Raw genomic sequence first — 20,756 nt, 5'->3', positions numbered from 1 at the left:
CCCATGAAGCAAGGGGGCAGTAACTACTGCAAAGACTTCCAGTTCACAACCTCAAGTGCCTCTGGGGTATGAAGATATATACATGTTTGATATTTGAACCAGGACTTACACTTTTCACTTTTAAAATAAAGTTATTTGACATTCTTGTTGAAGTAAAAGTGATGGGTTTAACTTTCATTAGAAATAGGGATTCTTCACTGTGAAATCCTGAAATTGGATACCATAGTTACCAATTCCACTTTCCTTACATTCTAAAGTCGAGGGAAAATACAGCTAAGACACTATTTAAATAAAGAGCAAACTATCTTTCTATTTCAAAGTATCTCACCATTTGCCACGTTTCTATGTAACCAGATAACTGCAAATAAGAACTGAGCTTAAATATCTCACTCATAAATGTAAAAAAAAAAAAAAAAGTCCTCCCTCAACATAGTGCAAAGTGGTAGGTAGGAATCACTGTCCTGGGAGAACTCTGCCTTTCTTCTATTTTTTGCACAGATCTTGCTCAACTTGTAGAAGCATCTATTCTACTTACTTTCTAAAGCAAACTCAGAAGTTACACCCAGTCCTGAACTCTGGTTCAAATTGGTTTCTAACAATACAGGCAGTAATACTTAGTTGTACAGTTTCAAATGCTTATTAACCATATTCTTTTATTCAGCTGAAAACAAATCAACATAAACCACCAAAGCTTTAAAGTTATTTCATTTATAGACATAAACTACACAAACTTCACTTACTAAAGAAAGAAAACAGTCCTAATGGCACATTAAGGTGCACTTAGTGCTCATTTCTATGAAGAGGATTTGCATCACTTCTTATTGCAGATATCTGTAAGATAAGAATTTGCAGAGAAGCAAATTGTGGCTGCGCTGCTGATTCAGCTGCTTTGCAGTTACAAGGCTGTGCCAGAAGAACAGCGTCTTGAACTTTCCCTTGGACAGTTAAAAGCACAGTCTGCTCATAGAGCTGCTAATTCATCATTTACCACAACCAGCTGGTCCCAGAAGAACATACTGCTGTACATAAATAGGCTCCCAAAAATATTTAATGGTGAGAATAGAATATATCTTTATTTGTTTTAGAGAGTAGAGCAATCACACCAACCCCATCCTCCTCTGAAGAAGTGCACTTTGCTGTTGACTGTTCAGGGCTTGATAAGTGGCAAGCTCCAAAGTGAAGGTTGCTGAGCCTGATGTTAGAGAACGCAAAACTGTTGAGTAGCCCTGGACAAAACAGAGAACACATGTCACTCAATTCAGGATAAAGGTAATATATGTTAGCACAGAAAGCTGCTCATGTCCCAGAAAGAGACAGACAGAAGTATACTACAAAATACTAGTAAATTAAATTTTTAATATTATGGTATTAAAAGTGCGATACATGCATGAGTCAACCTAATAATATACTTTAAAAAAAAACATTCTCTGTAAAACCTGTTTTAGTAGTGTTTACTACTTCTCCAACTTAACAGTTGAAAACATGCTGGTTTAACAATTGAATCGGGGGAAAAAACCCACTACTAGGTTTGTGGACACTTGCTTCAGGCCTTCAATAATTAAAATACAATAAAAGACATCCATTCCAAATTTATTCATCTACAACAACAGGAAAAGTGGACTGAAGCCTAATTATTTTTAAGCATATTAAAAAAAGATCAGATTTATGTTTTACCATTAATAAGATAATCACATACCATCATTTCTGATAGTGGAACAGCAGCAACTACAACTCTGTTATCTTGACGACTCTGGATTTCCTGAATACTACCTCTCCGCTGTGCAAGGTCAGCGAGTGCTGCACTGAGATGATCTTCACTTACTGTGATTTCTAGGTTCATCACGGGCTCCAGTATTTGTATACCAGCTTTTTTCAAAGCCTGCAGGGATGGGAAGGAGAGTTATGTTGACTTCTTTTTTTTTAAGAAAATTTACATAAGTACTTACATAACTCAAGCTAACACTGCCTCTCAAATTCCCTACTTGAAAAACCTATAAAGTCCACAGTGTGGGAATTATACCGTCTGACAAGAACAATTACCAGATATTGATACACATATTTTCCCAGTAGTATATCATGCTACTGTGTTCTACAGCACTTCACAGCTTCACCGTACCTTTTGCATGCAACGGGAGACACAGGCTGATATCATTGTGTGGGAGGTGTCAGGATGCACGGTCAGTGATTGCACTGTCACATCTATATCCTGAACTGGGAATCCAAGCAAAGGCCCTAGGAAAAACAAAATTTAAAAGAGAAAAAGATAAAAGCACATTTGTTGTTCAGAATATTAAGACAAATGCAAAGAAGTTGCAGGAATAACTTGGAGACTTGGAGCTTCTCACTTTCCTCTTTGCCCTCTCCTTCCTCTTCCTTTCCTCCAGGGCATGACTACTGGTCCTGTACCTCATTTTGTGACTTCGTCATTATCTAGCTTTGCCAAAAGAGACAAAGGAATGCAGACTCATACTTTCTTACTCTCTTTACCAAAAGCACAGATAATTTTCAGAACCAGAAGTTCCCAAGTGTGCTCATCCATACAACCGTTCTCAAAAATGAAGTTATTTTTTAATTCATTATAATACCTAAAACTTGTCTATTGAAACAATTTGAAAAAATAGTGAAACTTTTTGTTTAACCAGAAGCCAGAATATCTTCTGTGTTTTCCTTTTCAACACAATGTGATCACAGCAAAGCCTCATACTAACCCACTACCAAAACTGCACGGTTAATTAAATTCCATGAGGGATGAAAAAACATCTAGTGCCCTACGTAGGTTATCTCCCTCCAATCCAGGACTCTCAACCAGACCAAAAACTCTATTAACTAGATGGGAGGCTCAAAAAACATCTGAGAAAAGACACTGTGGCAGTTTTGTGTGGTGGGTTTTTTTTGGTAGAGGGGGAGGGGACTACAGGGATGGCTCCTGTAAGTAACTGCTAAACATTACCCCAGATCCAAGTCAGACCCATCTCTGGCCACGGCTGAGCCAGACAGCACCTCTGTGATTAACACATTTAAGAGGGGGCACAGCCCTGGACAGGGCCCAGCCTCCTGCTTGCTGACTGCCCAGACTCTGCTGCACTGCCCTGACCCAGCTGACCCAGCGCAGCTCCCACCGGAGAGCCGGGAGTTTTGCGGGAGCCAGTGAAAGAACCCGCAGTGGAGAGAGGAGCGGGGTGTGAGAGAGACAACTACACAGACACGCAGGTCAGTGAGGAGAAAGGAGCAGGAGGAGGTGCTGGAGCAGAGATTCCCCTGCAGCCCCTGGTGAAGAGCATGGGGACGCCCGTTGTCCCCGTGCAGCCCATGGAGAGCAGAGCTGGCCTGCAGCTCATGGAGATTTAATGGTGGAACAGATACTACCCTATATGTAGCCCATGGAGGATTCCATGCTGGAAGAGGTGGCAGTGCCCAAAGGAGTCCGTGAATTTGTGGAATGGACCCATGCTAGAGCAGAGCAGTCAGTGGAGAACTGTGGCCCATGGGAAGGACTCATGTTGGAGCAGTTTGTGACGGACTCTCCTGTGAGAGGGACCCCACGCTGGAGCAGGGAAGACTGTGAGAAGCCCTTCGCTGACCAGGAAGTAGTGGCAGAGACAACATGTGATGGATTGACCACGACGCCCCATTTCCTGCCCCCTGTCCCACCAGGGAGTGGGGAGAAGGTAGGGAAATCGGGAACAAAGCCTTTGGGCCCGGGAAGAAGGGAGGGGTGTGGAAAAGGTGCTTTTTTAAGATGTAGTTCTCTTTCTCATTATCTTATTCTGGTTTTGATTGTTAAAAAATTAAATTGTTTCTGTGGTTTCCCAAGTCAAGTCTGTTTCTTGCCTGTGACCATAAGTGGTGAGTGAACCCTCCTTGTCCTTGCCTCAACACACAAGGTTTTTACCTTTTTTTCTCCTGATTCTCCTTCACATCCCATGGAAGGGGTAGAAAGAGCGAGAAGCTCTCATGGTGCTTAGTTCTGGGTGACCTTAAAACCATGAGAAACACATAGCTTTTTTCCTACAGAGAACATGGCCAGATGTAGGTTTTGGTTTTTTTTTTAAAGCACTTAATGGCATTAATTTTAGCCTCGAGACAGCACAGTTCTGAAGTGTCTTCAAGGAGCGTGAAGAAAGCACACAGCCAAGACTCATTCCACAGTCAGAGATGAGACATGTTTTCCAACTCAACAAAGCAACATGGAAAAAATACCTCCAGCTGCTGTAAGAGAGAATTCTTTGGCCACAAGTTATTGAATACTTCCTAATCAAAGTCCTTTAGAAAGCCTATATTTTGCAATTAGGTAAGACTTTTTTATTGTATACTTTCAGGGATTTAACATATTTTAAATTAAAAAAAAAAAATCAGTACCTCCAATAGAAGTGTTACGTACATGTTGACCTCTGAAACCACTTCTGTCATATCACTGTGGTTTAGGTGATGTCATCAAGTAAACACCTTACCTCTTATACCAGATTAAAAAGCAAACTGAAAGAACCCCAAGCTCACTGTTGAGTGACTGAGAAGAAACCAACCTTAAAAGCAAAGGCATGCTGACTTCCATTCCTGGCACAGGGAAAAGGGTTTTTGGCAATTTTTGTAGTCGAGGCAATTTCAGAATTTTCCTTTGCATCTAATGTTAATACATGCTATCTTTTAGTTTTCAAGCTACCAAGGAGATTTTCCTCCTAGAAACATACTAAATTGCTTCCTACAGAAATGTTAGACAAGTATAGCCACCATAGCACTTCCTTTACCTTGAACGCATGAGTTTGTGATTCCATTTTCTACAGCTCCTTTGAGTTCTTTGGGTAGCACTTCAGTGACACTCGCAGCATACTCAATGACAGGTTTCGTCAGGGCTCTCTCCCCTAATCTGGGCCTCACCTCTAAATCTGCAGTTACAAAGTGTCGTTTATCTCCTACTGTTTTGTCCAATGTATCTGCAGGAGAAAAAAAAAAAGCAAAACAACCATTTTGAAAAAAATCTAATACATAAAATGCATGTGAAAGTTACTTATAAGATCATTTAAAGTAAATCAAGCTACAAAAGCAGAAGCAAAATATTCCTTGCATTCACTCATTTTACCTGTAGCTTGGGCAGCATTTAGGATGGTTTCTCTGTATGCTATTTGAAGAGGTCCCAAGTAAGTCTCAATTCCATATTCACGTTTGATTCGGTCATGAATGATCTCTATGTGTAGTTCTCCCATGCCACAAAGAACAGTCTAGTAAAAAGAGAGTTGAGAAGAGGAAAAATATGCAAAACTCAGGTTTTAATACAAACTGCTTAACCAAGGACTTGCATACTTTTAATAGTCTCTTAGAAATATTTCCATTTTAAGGAGCCTAGAGAGAAAACAGGACAGCTTTCGGTCATCTGACATAAACACCATATAAATGAGTGGTCTGATGCACAGAACTTTGTACATATATGGTATGGACATTTAGAGAGTCCTTTTTATTCAAGAAAATCTCAATATGTAAATGAACTAACTGAAGGGTGGTCTTGACAGTTCTAAAATAAAGCTTGATTATAAAGTGAGCAATAGAAAATTCATCTTACTTGTCCTGTGTCAGGATCTAGCTTCACTTTTAAACTTGGATCTTCACGCTGAAGGCAGCTCAATGCGTTATCCAAGTCTGTACATAAACATCAAAAATTGTATCTAAAGAGATTTCAGTAATTTGGGAACCACAAGGAATGTCTACACATCACTTTCCTCATAAGGTCAAATCTTACTCTCAGAGGGAATCAAAAGGACTCTAGAGAAGCATAGATTCTGGCAAACAATAGTCAACTCAAATTAGAAGCAACTTGCAACTTCTGATTCTCTCCAACAAATTAACTGCACGCTACACAGTGCTTTAACTATTTAAAATACCATTTTCAGAGTGATATTTGGTACTTGTATGAAGACAGAAAGAAACCTGTAAGTCAGTAAAAAGTACTGCTCCCTTTTTACAGAGAAGAAAAATTATCAACTAACTCCTGTATGATTTGCCTGAATATTTCGAGTTCAACATGAAAAGGTTCAAGTGCAAATTATTTTTTTCTGATTCCCCATTATCTTAACTGCTGAAGAAAGCAGCTAAAGGAAAGAAGCTACAGAATGATAAATTCACATCTGAGACTGCATTTATCTACCTTACAGTCTTTGAAAAAAAAATAACAACAAAAAAAAACCTCTCACAAAAACATCCAAACTCCAAAAAAACCAGGAACACCTTACAAACGAACACCTTACAAACTAGTAGCTCAGCCTGCAGACATACTGCTCCAAATGAGACGACCAAACTGAGAGGAGACCTTATCGCTCTCTACAGCTACCTGAAAGGAGGTTGTAGTGAGGTGGGTGCTGGCCTCTTCTCTAAGGTAACAAGTGATAAGACAAGAAGAAATGGCCTCAAGTTGCATCACAGGAGGTTTAGGTGAGATATTAGAAAAAACTTCTTCACCGAAAGAGTGATCAGGCATTGGAACAGGCTGCCCAGAAGTGGCGGAGTCACCATCCCTGGAGGTGTTCAAGAAACGTGTAGATGTGGTGCTTAGGGACATGGTTTAGTGAGTTAGGTGGTGTGGGTTGACAGTTGGACTTGATGATCCTTAAGGTCCTTTCCAACCTTAATGATTCCATGATTCTATGAAATCTGCATTCTGCCTTGCTCCATTCCATCATACTGCACTGGTACTTGTTCTTCCTCCCCTTTCACCCCCAGCCAAGTTCAGCTTCGTTGGAATGAAGATAAAGAGTTCAAAGTACATATTTCCAAACAGAGTCAAATGGAACCAAGTTCTCTGGTATAGATTCTTGGGAAAGGGAGTAAGATTACAAGTCACACTCCATGGGTGAACCCTAACTAGACACAGAATTCTTGGTTAGTGAAAACTTTCCACCATAGAGTAAAGCTGCGAGTGCTGACTGAAAAAAACAACATGCTTCAAGGTTATCTGTACTTAGGACATTATATACAGCACACCAGCCTGACAGCAGCAAAACTAAGCATGACAGCAGGAAATGAAATTGCCTCCATCTCTTCTTTCAAAATGAGGAACTACTACTTTTCTAGACACAAAAACTAGAAAAGTACTACTACTAGTAATAGCAAAGGATACTGACAACCACAATCTAAAATAGACCATCTGTGCAAAACACCAAAAAGGGCCTTATTAGATCACTGATTGATAAATTCATGCATCTCACTCATGTCAACCAGGTGTGCACAGATTAGGAACAAGCACTGTTCCTTATAGAGGAAGATATGGTTATGCTTCAATATCTCATTTGTAGAATATCTTATAATATTCTTAGGTAGCTACATTGTACCTTGTTGTTTAGCCATTGAAGGAGGTTCAATTGTACAGAAGAAGACAGGGTCAGGGACCTCAACGCCTGCCAACAGAAGGCTCTCTACATCACTGGTTGACCTCTTGTCTCCCCCAGCATCCCTTCCAGCTCGGCGTGCTGCAGCTACTGCTGAAGACTTTGAGGACACTATGGTATCTCCAGTGGCACTCTGTATAGATCAACACCCAGTGACTCACAAAACGCAAGACAAGGAAAGGAGAGGGTATGGGGAAAAAAAAAAAAAAGCAACCCACACACAAACACTGCCCACCCCCCCCAAAAACCCAAACACCAAAACCACAAACCCTGACAATTTCTCTTCCTCAAAACGACTTGTGCTAAAACTGCACTTATTTATAAACAATTACTGTAACTTCCCTTTTCAAACAACTAAAATTATATCCAAAAAGTGTGCTCAAATTTAGACTAAAATGTATTTGTCCAATTCACTTCATTTTAAATCTAACTTACCAGTCAAGATACAAAGCCACAAAGAACAGTATCGGTAAATGAAAATTTGCTTATGCATGCCAAAGCTGGTTACATTTTAGAAAATCTGTGCAAATTAGATATATGCAGCCTGTTCAGACAATAAAACTCTTAAACAGCAAACTAATAGAAGCAAACATGAAACAAATTTATTTGAACTTAAGTTAAACTGCTGCTTTTTGGGTAACTTATTTGGAACATCACTCTCCTTCCCCCTAGGAGGTCTCTCCATGGCATTACATTGTATTTTGACAGTTACAATATAAATACAAGCTTAGAACGCTCCAGTTTTCAGTCCTTTCCACGTAATCAGCACTGCATCTCCCAGGTCAATTACTGACATTTGTACATCGTAGTATTTCATTCTAGGCAGAAGTACACGTACTTCAAATAAAGCAAGTTTACATATGCCGCAATAATCAAGAACACATCTGAAATACAATACCATAGTAGCAGAAAGCACAGTAGAGAAACAAGCTCCCTTAGAGAATCGGTTCCATTACCTTTTTTAACCCAACAGTAAGGGCAATGTTGCCAGGCATTAGTGATGGTATTTCAATTTGCTGATCAGCAAAAGGCAGGAGCAGCCGGCTCATTTTCTCCCTGAAAATTAAATTCTTTTAATTACTCAGGTCTTTTAACAGACATTCGAATGCTAATAAATCACGACGCTATACTCACGTGCAACTTTTGTTAATATTATATACAGCTGATTGAGGCTTCAGTGAACCTGAGTAAACACGAACAAAAACTAGTGGTCCACGACATTTATCATGGAGAACTTTAAACGCTAGGGCACACAGGTCATCTTTGTACCACTGTCTGCAAAATAGAAAGCACAACAAAAAGCATACTTGTAGGATTAATCCACTCAAACTCACATTAACCTAAATTTCCACTCATTTAAGAAGCAATATGTTTCCCATTGTAATATTAACACAGATTTAAAAAAATCGTAATTTATACCAAAAAATATTAACCTAGGCCGTTCCAGCTCCAGTAGGATATGCAAGATGTTATGTGACTCAGCCAATACTAAAGATGATCCCTAGACCCCAATTTTGTAAAATGGCAATATCCTCAGATTAAAAATAGACTTTAGAACTCTAAAGTGCAAGTTTGACAACTTGAGATAAATGCATACAATTCCAGGTTCAGTACTCAAGTGTATTTTTATGTCCGCACAACTTTACTGTTATTTAATACCTAAAAACAGTAAACATTTTAAAATATATGAATGCTTTCTTGATATTTTTCATTTTCTCCTTTTATGCTTTCCTACTTATTCTCCTTTTTCCTGACGCTCCTTTTCTCCTTGTACTTACAGAAACTCGTATGAACGCTCATTAGGTGCAGGCAAGTACATAACAATAGCATCCAGTAATGGTTGCACTCCTTTGTTCTTCAGTGCACTGCCACAGAGTACAGGTACCGCTTTCTGAGCCAGCGTGACTCTGCGGATAGCAGACTGTAACTGCAATAAATAATTATTTTCTGTTAACATGTGAAAAATTTAGCCTTACATTGCATTTCAGCTATCAGATAGCGCTAACAAATTCTCAAAAGTTAAGAAGTATGTTTGCAAATAGAACATCACTCATCCAAACTCTTTCACTGCTTTTCATGAGTTCCAAACCACAAACCCAAATGTTTAGATGCTAAAACAGAAGTCACTCCTTTTAAGATTTCTAAACATTTCAGGCAGATCTGCAGCTGTTCTAACAGTCCTTTTAATGCAGAATGTTGTACCTCACCACCTTCAACGTGCAGTGCCTGAAGATCCAACCAATTCATAGCAGTTGAGATGTTACTTTTGTTAGTAAGAATCAGCAGCTCAGACACAAACTGCACCAACTACCTAGAAATTCCACTCATCTTTCCCTAAACACTTTTGCAACAGCTTGACTTTCAAAAAAACCCTTCCTGAACAAAGGTAGCCTACTTTCAAAGTTATGCCTAGCATGTCTGAGAATGACAGTTAGTGCATTATAATATAAAATTCATACTAAGCTTGAATATACTTTGCCCTGAATTTACAGTACTGTAAATTCACTACAAAAGCTGGTGTGATTTCTTTTTTTTGATAAAAAAATGCACCTCTGCAAAATCATAATCTGCATGTGCCAAAGGAAGAAAACACCAGCCCTTCAGAATAACAGCTAGTAAAAACTTGTTTATAAGTAAGAAAATGTAAAAATTACCTTGTCAGCTGGTATTAAGTCAAAATTTTCACTATATTCTCCTAGAAGCAGTTCAGCAAATTCATCATCCAGATCTGCAACCTTCAACAGAATAGTAGTTCTTGGCATATAGCAGTTTCACAGGTAAGTCACGAATCTTAGTTATTTAAGAAATATAGCCAAGCAGAGCAGGGAAAAAAAAAGCCTTTAAAGACATCAGAGGTCATAAACTCAAGATATGGAGAATTATGGAAATGAAGTTTCAAGAAAGGACATGGGAAAAAAATAGAAATCAACTCATAAAGCTGTTGTCAGGCAAAACATTAGTGGTAGAGAAAATGCTTGTACTACTCGATGAAACTGAAAAAGCCTGCAGCCATAGAGTGACAGCCATGAAGGGTATAACTGAATGTATTTCAGATCTGCAAACAAGGCCAAATCAGAAGTAAGCAGCAAGTAATCTTTCTGAGACAACAAATACACTGCTGGAAAAAACAGACAGGTCTTCAGGACGTTTTGACCTTCTTCATGGCAAAGGCTTGTAGGTCCAAGAGCTCATCTGTGTTTCCAAACTGCACCACTTAGCTTGACAAACAAATTAACTACTCTTTAAACCTTGTCTCAGGTATACCCTTTCACCGTTGTAGACCCAGGGCACCCTAAGTGCAGGAAGGCACTTTGCCCCCTCTAGTGGCTACGACAGCAATTGGACAAATACTGAAATGAATCACTGATAAGCCATTAGAAGTCTGATCAAGCCAACAGTTAAAACATGAGAGATGAAGGAAACTGTTCATTTAATTACGTGAAAGCAAAGTGTGCAAGATGTCTGGTATTTGAGCTAGGTTTTACAGTGTTTCTGATAAGGAGTATTAATAGGATAGAAAGCATATAAAAAAAATTTATGAACACAAGGTTATCTCAATTATCACACTACTGGTCCGCCCCTTCCTGCTTCAGGAAGGGCCCAAAAACCAAAGCAAAAAAACTCCACTGTTCTTACAAAGCTTTCTATCTGACAATACATTTCTTAAGATAAGAAGCTGAGTAATAACATCCCCATTTAAAACCTAGAAATATTGAAAACCAGATTGTAAATGTGTTTCATTGAACTCAGAGCAATATAAAATGTATCTCTCAGATTCTGATGTTTCAAAGGGAAGTGAAAGCTTAGCATGATCTGTTTATGCACTTGCACAATGTTATTCAAAGTCGTATGGAGGGCAGCCCTTCCAGCAAAATGGAGATAAACACAGTTGTTAATGTCCCATATTTTTGCTTACAAAAGTATACATTGAGGCATAATCACGACCACATTTTTAAGTTGTACAAAAGCAAACAATGTAAAAACAAAAAAAACCCCTTTTTACTTGGAGAGAAGACTTGCCTGGAGTCTCTCAAGTACAACCAGTTCTTCCAATATAATTACATAAATTACATAAAATAATGTGGGACCTTAAAATGCCACCTGAAGCAAGAAGAAAAACACTCTGGGCAATCTATTGCAAATGTTCTTCACTGCTCAACAGGCAATTTATTCTTTTACTTACATTAATTCTTCCATTCTTCACCCCTACTAAACCATCAAACGTGCAAAACCTGGTATCAACTAGATCAAGTTTCTATTACCTTTCTTAGCTTTACAGTATGACAATTTATGTTAAAGAAATATTTATACGGTTCTCTTCTCATGTCTACCGTGGACTTTTTAGATGGATCTGGAAGAAGATTTATCGTGGAATTCATCTGTGTCTAACACAGTAAGTACTTAGTGCCGTTTTGACCAGGCTGCAACATCTCATCCAGCTTCTAGCTGTCACACCAGAAGGGTATGGACATCCTGTAGGCTCTGGGGTCACACCTCCCAGGCCTTTTGTGAATGTCCCAAGTATCTTTTGGCATCGAAGACACTACAAGATGCCATGTTACCCAACTGAATACTAAACGTGGCATCTGCCTTCTGCAGTTCCCTATTTATAAAGCAGGAAGTATTTTCCTTTTTACGCACATATTGTACAGCCAGGGAGTCCAACTCTCTATATTCAGCATGTTTTGCCATCACGTGCTAACTTTTCCAATGTGCATTATGCAGAAGGAAAGGAAGTGAAGAAACCTAGAGATTAGTTCAATAAGGACAGATGTAGAATCTTCAACCTGGGACAGAAAAAAATAAAAATCCATGCACTGACACAGAGTGGGGATCAACTAGCTTGGAAACTACTCTGCTGCAGTCAAACAGAGGGTCCTGCTGGACAAGGGAGCATGAGGCAGTAGGATCCCCTTCCAGTGACAACGGCTACCTGCATACCAGGCTGCATCAGCAAGAGATTAGCCAGCAGATCAGCACAAGTGGTTAGTACCCTCTACCCTACATTTGTGAAGCTGCACCTGGAACACTGTCCTCTTTTAGGTTCCCCAGCACAAAAGAGACTGACAAACTGTGGGGAATCCAGTGGAAAACCACTTAGGTGGCGGGAAGCCCAGAGAGATGGTTCTGTCTAACTTTGAGAGGCCAAGGAAGGATGCAAATACTCTCTCTTACTACTTGAAATGGTGGTGGGCCTGCCTCAGGGAAAACAGAGGCAGATTCTTCTCAGGGGGACGGACACAAGGAAAGGACAAAAGGCGCTGTTGCACGTTGCAACACGGTAAATCCCAGTTAGACAAAAAGAAGGAAGATCAAGCACTGGGAGAGGCTGCCTAGACAGAATGTAATCTCCAACCTTAGAGACTTGAAAACTCAACTGAACAATGCCTGAGCAACCTGATCTAATGCTGAAGATAGCTCCAGAGGTCCCTTTCAGCCTATTTTTTCTACTGTTCTAAATAACGGTTTTAAATATATTATGTATTTACTTTAGAACTTTACTTGTTCTATTAAGGTATTTCTGGCATCCTGGACTTCATGGAACAGGTTGGGATCATCAGCCTCCAGCAGCAGCTTTTGCTCAAAATTTTTTCCATCATCCAAATCAGAAGTAGGTTTCCAAATTATTTGTTCCTTAGTCACAACATCAACCAGTCCTCTGAAGGTCTTGGCTTCCCCAATGGGCAACTGCAAACAGAATGGAGATTTTAGACAGCTACAAAAAATTAAGAAAGAGTTCCATGCAGAAGAAAGAAGATAAACATTTAATTTCTAAGCTTACCTGTAAAAGCAAAGGTTTTGTCTTCAACTTTTGTTCGATGCTCTCAACGGCATATGTAAAACTATATAAAACCAGATACTAAGTTACACAAAACTTAATTACATAGTAAAATAGGTTCACTATTGCTTATTTACTGCAAAAATTACTCCTACAATTACACAGAAATATGCATCTGCATAATCAAAGATGTATATAGTAAGTATTAACATAATTGTCTTGCTCTATGCTTAACTGAAAAAACTTTAACTTGATTAGATACATTCTCTCACAAGGTTTTTAGCAATAATTAAAATAACTGTCTAAACACCTTGCCGTGTTTTTGTCCATCTTGTTCAAAAAGCAAATTCGTGGTATCCGATGTTTGTCCGCTTGTCTCCACACTGTCAGAGTCTGGGCCTAAAGCAAAAGACAAAATGGTAACATTAGTGACAACAGCTGAACTACACACTCCTCAATACCGCTGAGGGACCGAGTTCAGAGTACTGAAGGGAACTGCATTGAATGTGTTGTGACAATCCTGTATCTAGCAGCAGAGATGAACTCAACACGCAGCTTTGTCTCATCTTGTCTCTCAGCTGTTGTCATTCCCCCTGCTTCCCTAAGGGCACACAGGCATACCAGAAAGGGAACATGGAGAGAACTAAGCATTACAGGATATATCATGGAAAACAGTGATTTCACAACATGTGACTTTTCTACAGGACTGAACTACTCAAACATCTCATGCTATAAAGTCAAATTGCAGCCTGCCTCCACCTTTTCTGCACTATGCCCCAGAAGCCATGTTAAATGAGCCACTGGGGAGGGAGAAATTCTGGCTGAAAATTGCTCATTTTCTACATGAAATTTGAAAAGGAGAAATGAACAGATATTAATTTCTTTCCACGGGGGAGATACCCAGAAGCATTCACCTCAATCAATGTTTGTAAATGACAGCAACAAAACAACAAAATTCACCCAGTCTTTAATGGGAAACCCACTTATTTGAACCTTATTACCATGGAAATTCCTGTACACTACAGGACTTGAAATTAAATACTCAGCTTTCTGAAGCTGAATTTTGATCAAAACATTAAAAAAGGATAATTCAGAGCAACATCTCTGTACTACCATAATTACTTCACTCTGATTTAAGTCATTAGACCAAAAAAAAAAAAATCCACCTTTTTTTTTTTTACCTCAACACCAGCTGAAGCATCAAACACTGCTACTGCTCCATCCAGGACTCTCAGGCAACGCTCAACTTCCACTGTAAAGTCCACATGACCTAAAAACCAATCTTCCTTTTATACCATCATAATTCAAACAGGCAACATCAACAGGTCATCACAATTTTTTTTTAAAATCATCTCAAAACAACCCTGTCTTCACTTGTAGAGAAAGACACCCATCAGTCCTTGAAACACTCAATATTGTTAAGTGCAACCCCAGAACTGAGAGCTATTTAGTGGGGAAAAGTCTGAGCTCACTTTAAACAACCTAGATTAGGCACCAGCAAACAATAATTAATCAAAGCTGAACAGAGCTCAGCACAGGCCTTTTTATTGATGCAATTAAACCAATTAAATATTGCACCATATCCAAAACTAAGACTTACGTTCTACAAGACCCCACCTCATCTTCCCTGATAACGTGAGTACTGCTAAAGTGTAGTACCTGGGGTGTCAATCAGATTGATCCTGCAGTCCTTCCAGTCAAATGTAACAGCAGCAGACTGAATGGTAATACCACGTTCTCGCTCTTGTACCATAAAATCTGTCACCGTGTCCCCATCATCAACATCTGTGAACAGGAAGCAGGATTACAGTTGTGTAGGTAAATAATTAAAAAGTTGAAACTGTCTTGGAATACAGATGCTAAGACAGATTTGGAAATACTGCCCCTTTTACATATGTACAAGCTACGAAAACTAGACCTTTTTCAGAAAATGATAACATCAGCTAATTTACCCAGGCTCCCCTTCCAGGGAACAAATGCTCTGTAAGTCAAAGATAAGCAATTCCAACAACCTTTTTGTTGTTCTGAATCCTAGTAACACCATGAGAAACTTAAAACTAAAGCAAAGTCGAAAATAATGAACAAACTACAGTTTTAAAAAAGCCTGACTGCGCTCATTGTATGGAATGTGACAGACATTTTAAAAATTATTAATTAAAAGGTAATTAAGTTAAAACTAAACTTAAGTAAAAAAACAAAAACAAACAAAAAACACCAAACAAGAAGTTGGTGTTTGCTTGTGGTTTCTTTCTAATTTTTTATTAAAAAGAGAAGAAGCTCCCCATTTTAAAACAAGCAGGCCACCAGGTTCAACTGCTCCACAAGCCTAACACCTTCTACCATTCTCATACACAGTAGAGAATAAGGAACTAAATTTAAAAGTTCAAAAAGTAGCACAAACGGAGGCTGCTGCAACCCTTTCAATCCTGAAGAATTCTGTAAGTCTTGCTGAAGCAAGGAATGCTTCCTGTGCGACAACTGTCAAAAGAAATGGTTACTTTGAAAGTTAATCTGGTTTCTTTACAGGACAAAAGAGAAGTGAAGAAACAGCTTTACCAGAATGGACAATCAGCCACAAGTAAAACAAGGAGAACCTCTAATTAAATGTTAAACAAAACATAATGCATTAAAAGAAAAATATGAACCTATAATCTCTCAAAGTACAACTGCCTTAGAACATGACAGAATTTCTTTATATTGAAGCACAACTTTGGAACAACTGGCTTCTACACTAAGTATTCCACCAGCAAGCTCTAACTGCATTGCATGTTATTGTATACTATTAAAGCTCTCAAAGCTACTGACATACAAAAAGTATTTCTAACCTCCAAGTGTTCTTATGTATCCAGAATAATACAGCATCCTCTCTGTTGTCGTAGTTTTTCCTGCATCAATGTGGGCCATAACACCAATGTTTCGGATTCTGCATAAAGCAAAAACATTGCTTTTACTGCAGTAATTTTTTTATTCAGTGATATTCTTATATGCTTAATGAATTAATATTCACTGAGAATAATAGCATACCAGATGAATAACGTTTTTCCTCTGTTGCATATCTGATATGGTGTACATTCTGATAGCGAAGTACATTAGCATTGAAATGGTGGATTTTCTTCAGATCAGCAGTATTTAAGAGTTTTGGAACAGGTTTCCATGCTTTACTTCAGGGGAAGGCCACTTCTTGGCCTCATTCTTATTCACCTGCCTCATCACAGACAGAGGCAGCCCCTCCACCCTCTCATCCATCCCGATCTCTAACCCCTGGTGCCTGAAACAATCCATTGCATATATACCCTTCATGCTTTTAATCTGGCATCCCAGTTCCGGTGAAGTTGTCTTTGATTCTGCTCAGCCAAGTCTTCCTTTCTCAAGTACCTTGCCAGTGGCTTCCAAAACTGTTTCACTATCTCTGCGCATCACAGGGTTACTATCAGCCCCCATATTCACCATTAACACTATCTGAATTTGCCATTGGGACAGAAGTAGTCTTCCAAGGGAATTTCATGCCCAAGCCACTCCTTTGGCTGCTTGGCTCCTAATTACCTTGCCCTTGTTACTAAGGCCCCCATCTAACACTGCTGAGCGCTCCCATGAACACAAAGTGTACAGCCATGCCCACAGCAGTGGTGTAATTGCCAAGACATCCCTTCCCCCTCATTCAGCTCCCAGCAACCACCATAGATTTGGAGCTTCCCTAAGAGCCCAGTTCTGGTTCTGATGACGTAAACAAGATGACATAAACAAGAGAGTCCAAGACCTCTCAGACACCAACAGCTGTTCCATACTGAAATGTCAGAAAGGTAAAAGTAAGGAAGTACTAACTTGAATTCAGAACATGCACATGAACTATGCATGTGACCAGCACAGCAACAACCCATGACTTTTAACCACATCAATTGCTCTGTCGGTTACATCCGAAAAATAAGCTAGCATGACATACCTGGATATATGAGGATTGATGACAGAACGCAGAGACTTGACATCTCCTGGAGACAAACAAAACAAAACAACAATTTGTAAGACTGACCCCAATGTAGAAATGATATTTAATTTTGTTAAAATAAAAGAAAATTCTTAAAAAGCCTATTAAAAAAAACCAAACAAAAAACAGAGCCACAACTCATGACAATCCATAATCTCTACCACCTCAAATTTCTAGAGATACGTACTTAATTTTCAATAAATATTTCTCTCTCTCTCTTAAAAAAAAAAAGAGAAACTCTTCAAAACACTTGTAATTTAGAAATAACAGGAAAAAGCCAACACAGCAAAGTATTATCAGCACAGTAAAATCTTACTCTGCAGAAGCAATAACAAAACATGCCATAGTTCAAGACAACTATAGTGTTGACATTCATCTGAACTGGCTATTAAATAAGAAATTTCAAAAGTTATTTCTCCTTCAAACACTGAAGCTAGACAGAATAATTCTCAGGGACAAAATGTAAACTGATCTAGGTTAAGAAAACATGGGACTGAGGAGTTTTAAATTCATATTTTCTTGAGAGATTTTCCAACTACATAGGGTGTGAGAGAGGAAATACAAGCTGCCAAACTAAATTTTTATGAAACTAATCCACAATTGAGTTACTCAAGCCATTTAAGGTGTGTTTTAGGAACTCACTTTCCTAGTACTTTAGCTTATCTTTGATAGGCCAAACAGAATTCAACAATATTTAAAAAAACATTCCTTCACCATCTACAGATTATCCTATTTATCAGAGAGACATTAAAGAGGGAAAGTAGCAGGCTGGAAATTCACCAGCACCCACCACCAGCCCCCCAGGTAAAAATTCCAGCTAACATTGCCTTTCCCCCTCCAATTTCTAAAATAACCCACAAAATAACACATTAGTATGTCTGAGATTTCTTGCTTGTCTAAGTCTTGATATCTGCTTGTGTATGGAATGAAGCTTTGCCTCCATGTGACACACTGAGGTATTCAGCACCGCAAAACTGGGGATAAACAGAGTAGACAGCAAGGACATTGCAAAGACAACTACACAGAAACAGTGACACGCAGCAACAGAGACCATGTTGACATTAGCAACTGAGAAGACTATGTCTTCTCAGGTACATGACCGCAGGTTAGACTTCTGCTAAGATACACGGTGCTGAATCCATTAACGTTCTTTTTGTAAAAGAAGTTGGTTAGCCACCAGTTACCAATACCTTCTTCCCGTCTCCATCTTGATGTAGAAAAAGTGGCCCTGACACCCAACACTACCTTATGCCAACTCATTTCCATTCAATCTCAGCGTGGCTACTCAAACAACAGCAAAAATTCCTTTTAATTGAAATTTTGTTTTCCCAGTATCTTATCTTTACTCTCTTTTATAATGAGTCTGCAAAGAAAGTACACTAATAATAACTTAAATCTTCTATTTAATCAGATTCCTGTCTTTCTCCCATTGTCCAACATGCTGGCTATCATCAGTTAGTTGATAACAAATTAATTAATTACTTCAGGCAACTGGGCAGGGGTTCCAGCATGATTCACAACTGATCTGACTTCTTATACATCTGAATCTTTTATTTTTTCTTATTTTCTAAAGGCTTTACATGATACACCTACTGAGAAAAGAGCAGCAATGCAAAACACTTCTTTTCAGTCCATGAACATTTTATCTGCTCTGTTTATGCTTCATACACCAAATTCTATAAATAATGTCCACTAGAATACAATAAAACACACTTTAGAAAGTATTCTTACTTCTCTACAGAGTAATCCCTACTATTAAGAAAATAATTTAAACTTCTACCTGGTGGAGAACTGTAGTTTCTTAGACTGCAGTGTTGCTGTGTCACACTTGCAACTTTCACTTTTGTCTTCCTGAAATACACAGGCTTAAAACAAACAAAAAAATTAAATAATATAGAATATTCATCATTTTAAATAATTACTTTGTATGTGCATTTTTGCCAGTTGTAGAAAACTAGACTCAAAGAATATGTACAGGAACTGATACTGTTGTTAGATACTTATATAAGCTCAAGATACCAGCTATCTGGAAGCAGAAGCATGAAGATGGTAGCACCGAGGTTTAAAACAAGTCAAACCGCAATATCATTTGGGAAGAGCAGTAAAAATCTATGATAGTATCAAAAGATGTTGCCAGTAGCCACACTTTAAATATGTCCAGTTACTCGTGTAAATAATAAATATTAGGACCAACGCTATTTAATATCTTAATCAGTGGCATGCACAATTGGATCGAGTACATTTGCGGATGACACCAAGCTGAGTGGTGCAGTTGATTCACTGGAAGAAGGGGATGGCTTCCAGAGGGACCTTCGGTCTGGAGAAATGAGCCCAGGTGAACTTCATGAAGTTCAGTAAAGACAAGTGCAAGGTTCTGCACCTGGGTTGGGGTAATCCCTGGAGAAGAGAACACCCTGGGGAGATCTTATTGTGTCTTTTTACCAAGGCCTCCAGTGACAGGACAAGGGGCAATGGTTATAAACTGAAAGAGGGTAGATATAGATTAGATATAAGGAAGAAATGTTTTATGAGGAGCGTGGTGAGACACTGGAACAGGCTGCCCATAGAAGCTGTAGATGCCCCATCACTGGAAGTGTTCAAGGTCAGGCTAGACAGGGCTTGGGGCCCACAGCAGGGAGACTGGAAACAGATGACCTTTAAATGTCCCTTCCAATGAAAACCATTCTGTGTTCCTGTATTTAACAATGACAAATGCTAGGTAATCAAAATCACAGATAACTAAAAAAGTTTACAGAAAAATTACAAATTCAACTTCCACATTCTGACTTAATGTGAAGTCCAATTCCAACATTAAATTATGCATTCTGTTTACATGCCAGTTTTTAAAGGAAATAAAAAAAAAAAAAAAGGTTTACTCAGAGTAACCCAAATATTTATTTTGCTCACAGAGGAAGTATCAAAATTTGAGAAAAAGTTTACCTCATTGCACAAACTTGATAACCTCAACGCATTCACGAAAAATTTCCTCATAATCCTCAACATTCTGGCTCTGGTCTCTCAAGCTGTTCCCTGCTAAGATAAGCAAACACTGCATAAAACACTTCTGTCAGGAAACAGGTAACTATACTACCACCACCTAAATGGATCATGAAACTTAGTTGTTTTTCAAACTAGATCAGGTTACTCTTTTTCAGGTTAGTGCTTTGCAAGTTAAATCGCTGTCAGATCTGTACAAATAACGTTATTAAGCCTAAAAATGCAGCATAAATGCACGTCCACAAACACTAAACGTATTTCCGAAAGCAATCTGAAAACAACAATGCAGAAAAATCAGCATCAGAGCTTACACTCACACTTTGATAAGCTCGAGAGCACCGATAACCGATCAGTGAAGTGTAAGTAGCTCTTCTGATCTTGCAGGAGGAAGGGGGACAGGGATAAGTATGTATTTGGGACAGAAATGACAGAAAATATTGAATACTACGAGCACTGCCAAAACCCCTGCCACACAGAGCCCCAGTGCCGAAGCTTACAAAGCGCCCCCAGCCTGACGAGACACCACCATCCCGCTCCCGTGACTTCACACGGTTCAGTTTCACCACGGGAAAGGAGCTTGCACGCAGGCTCACTGACACTCCCTCCCCTGACCAGCCCAACTCCC

The 20,756-nt window shown here is 39.0% G+C and overlaps 1 protein-coding gene across 1 annotated transcript; it reads right to left on the bottom strand.

Annotated features, from left to right (window-relative positions):
* Positions 1–1,055: 1,055 nt before the first annotated feature.
* On the bottom strand, positions 1,056–20,137 carry GFM2 (G elongation factor, mitochondrial 2). The gene is made up of 20 exons (XM_010086798.1): positions 20,075–20,137; positions 18,915–18,999; positions 17,093–17,138; positions 15,978–16,075; positions 14,812–14,937; positions 14,334–14,422; positions 13,463–13,551; positions 13,156–13,216; positions 12,876–13,061; positions 10,028–10,108; positions 9,152–9,300; positions 8,508–8,648; positions 8,330–8,429; positions 7,317–7,506; positions 5,555–5,631; positions 5,078–5,216; positions 4,746–4,931; positions 2,117–2,232; positions 1,697–1,879; positions 1,056–1,226 (listed from the first exon to the last, which is right to left on the bottom strand). Exons 1-20 carry the CDS (start codon positions 20,135–20,137, stop codon positions 1,098–1,100), a joined length of 2,334 nt encoding a protein of 777 aa, XP_010085100.1. The 3' UTR covers positions 1,056–1,097.
* Positions 20,138–20,756: the final 619 nt, after the last annotated feature.

The sequence above is a fragment of the Pterocles gutturalis genome, unplaced genomic scaffold, assembly GCF_000699245.1.
Source record: "Pterocles gutturalis isolate BGI_N339 unplaced genomic scaffold, ASM69924v1 scaffold24621, whole genome shotgun sequence".
NCBI lineage: Eukaryota > Metazoa > Chordata > Aves > Pterocliformes > Pteroclidae > Pterocles > Pterocles gutturalis.
Note: the sequence above shows the minus strand (reverse complement) of the source record. Positions and strands in the feature narration are given on the sequence as shown.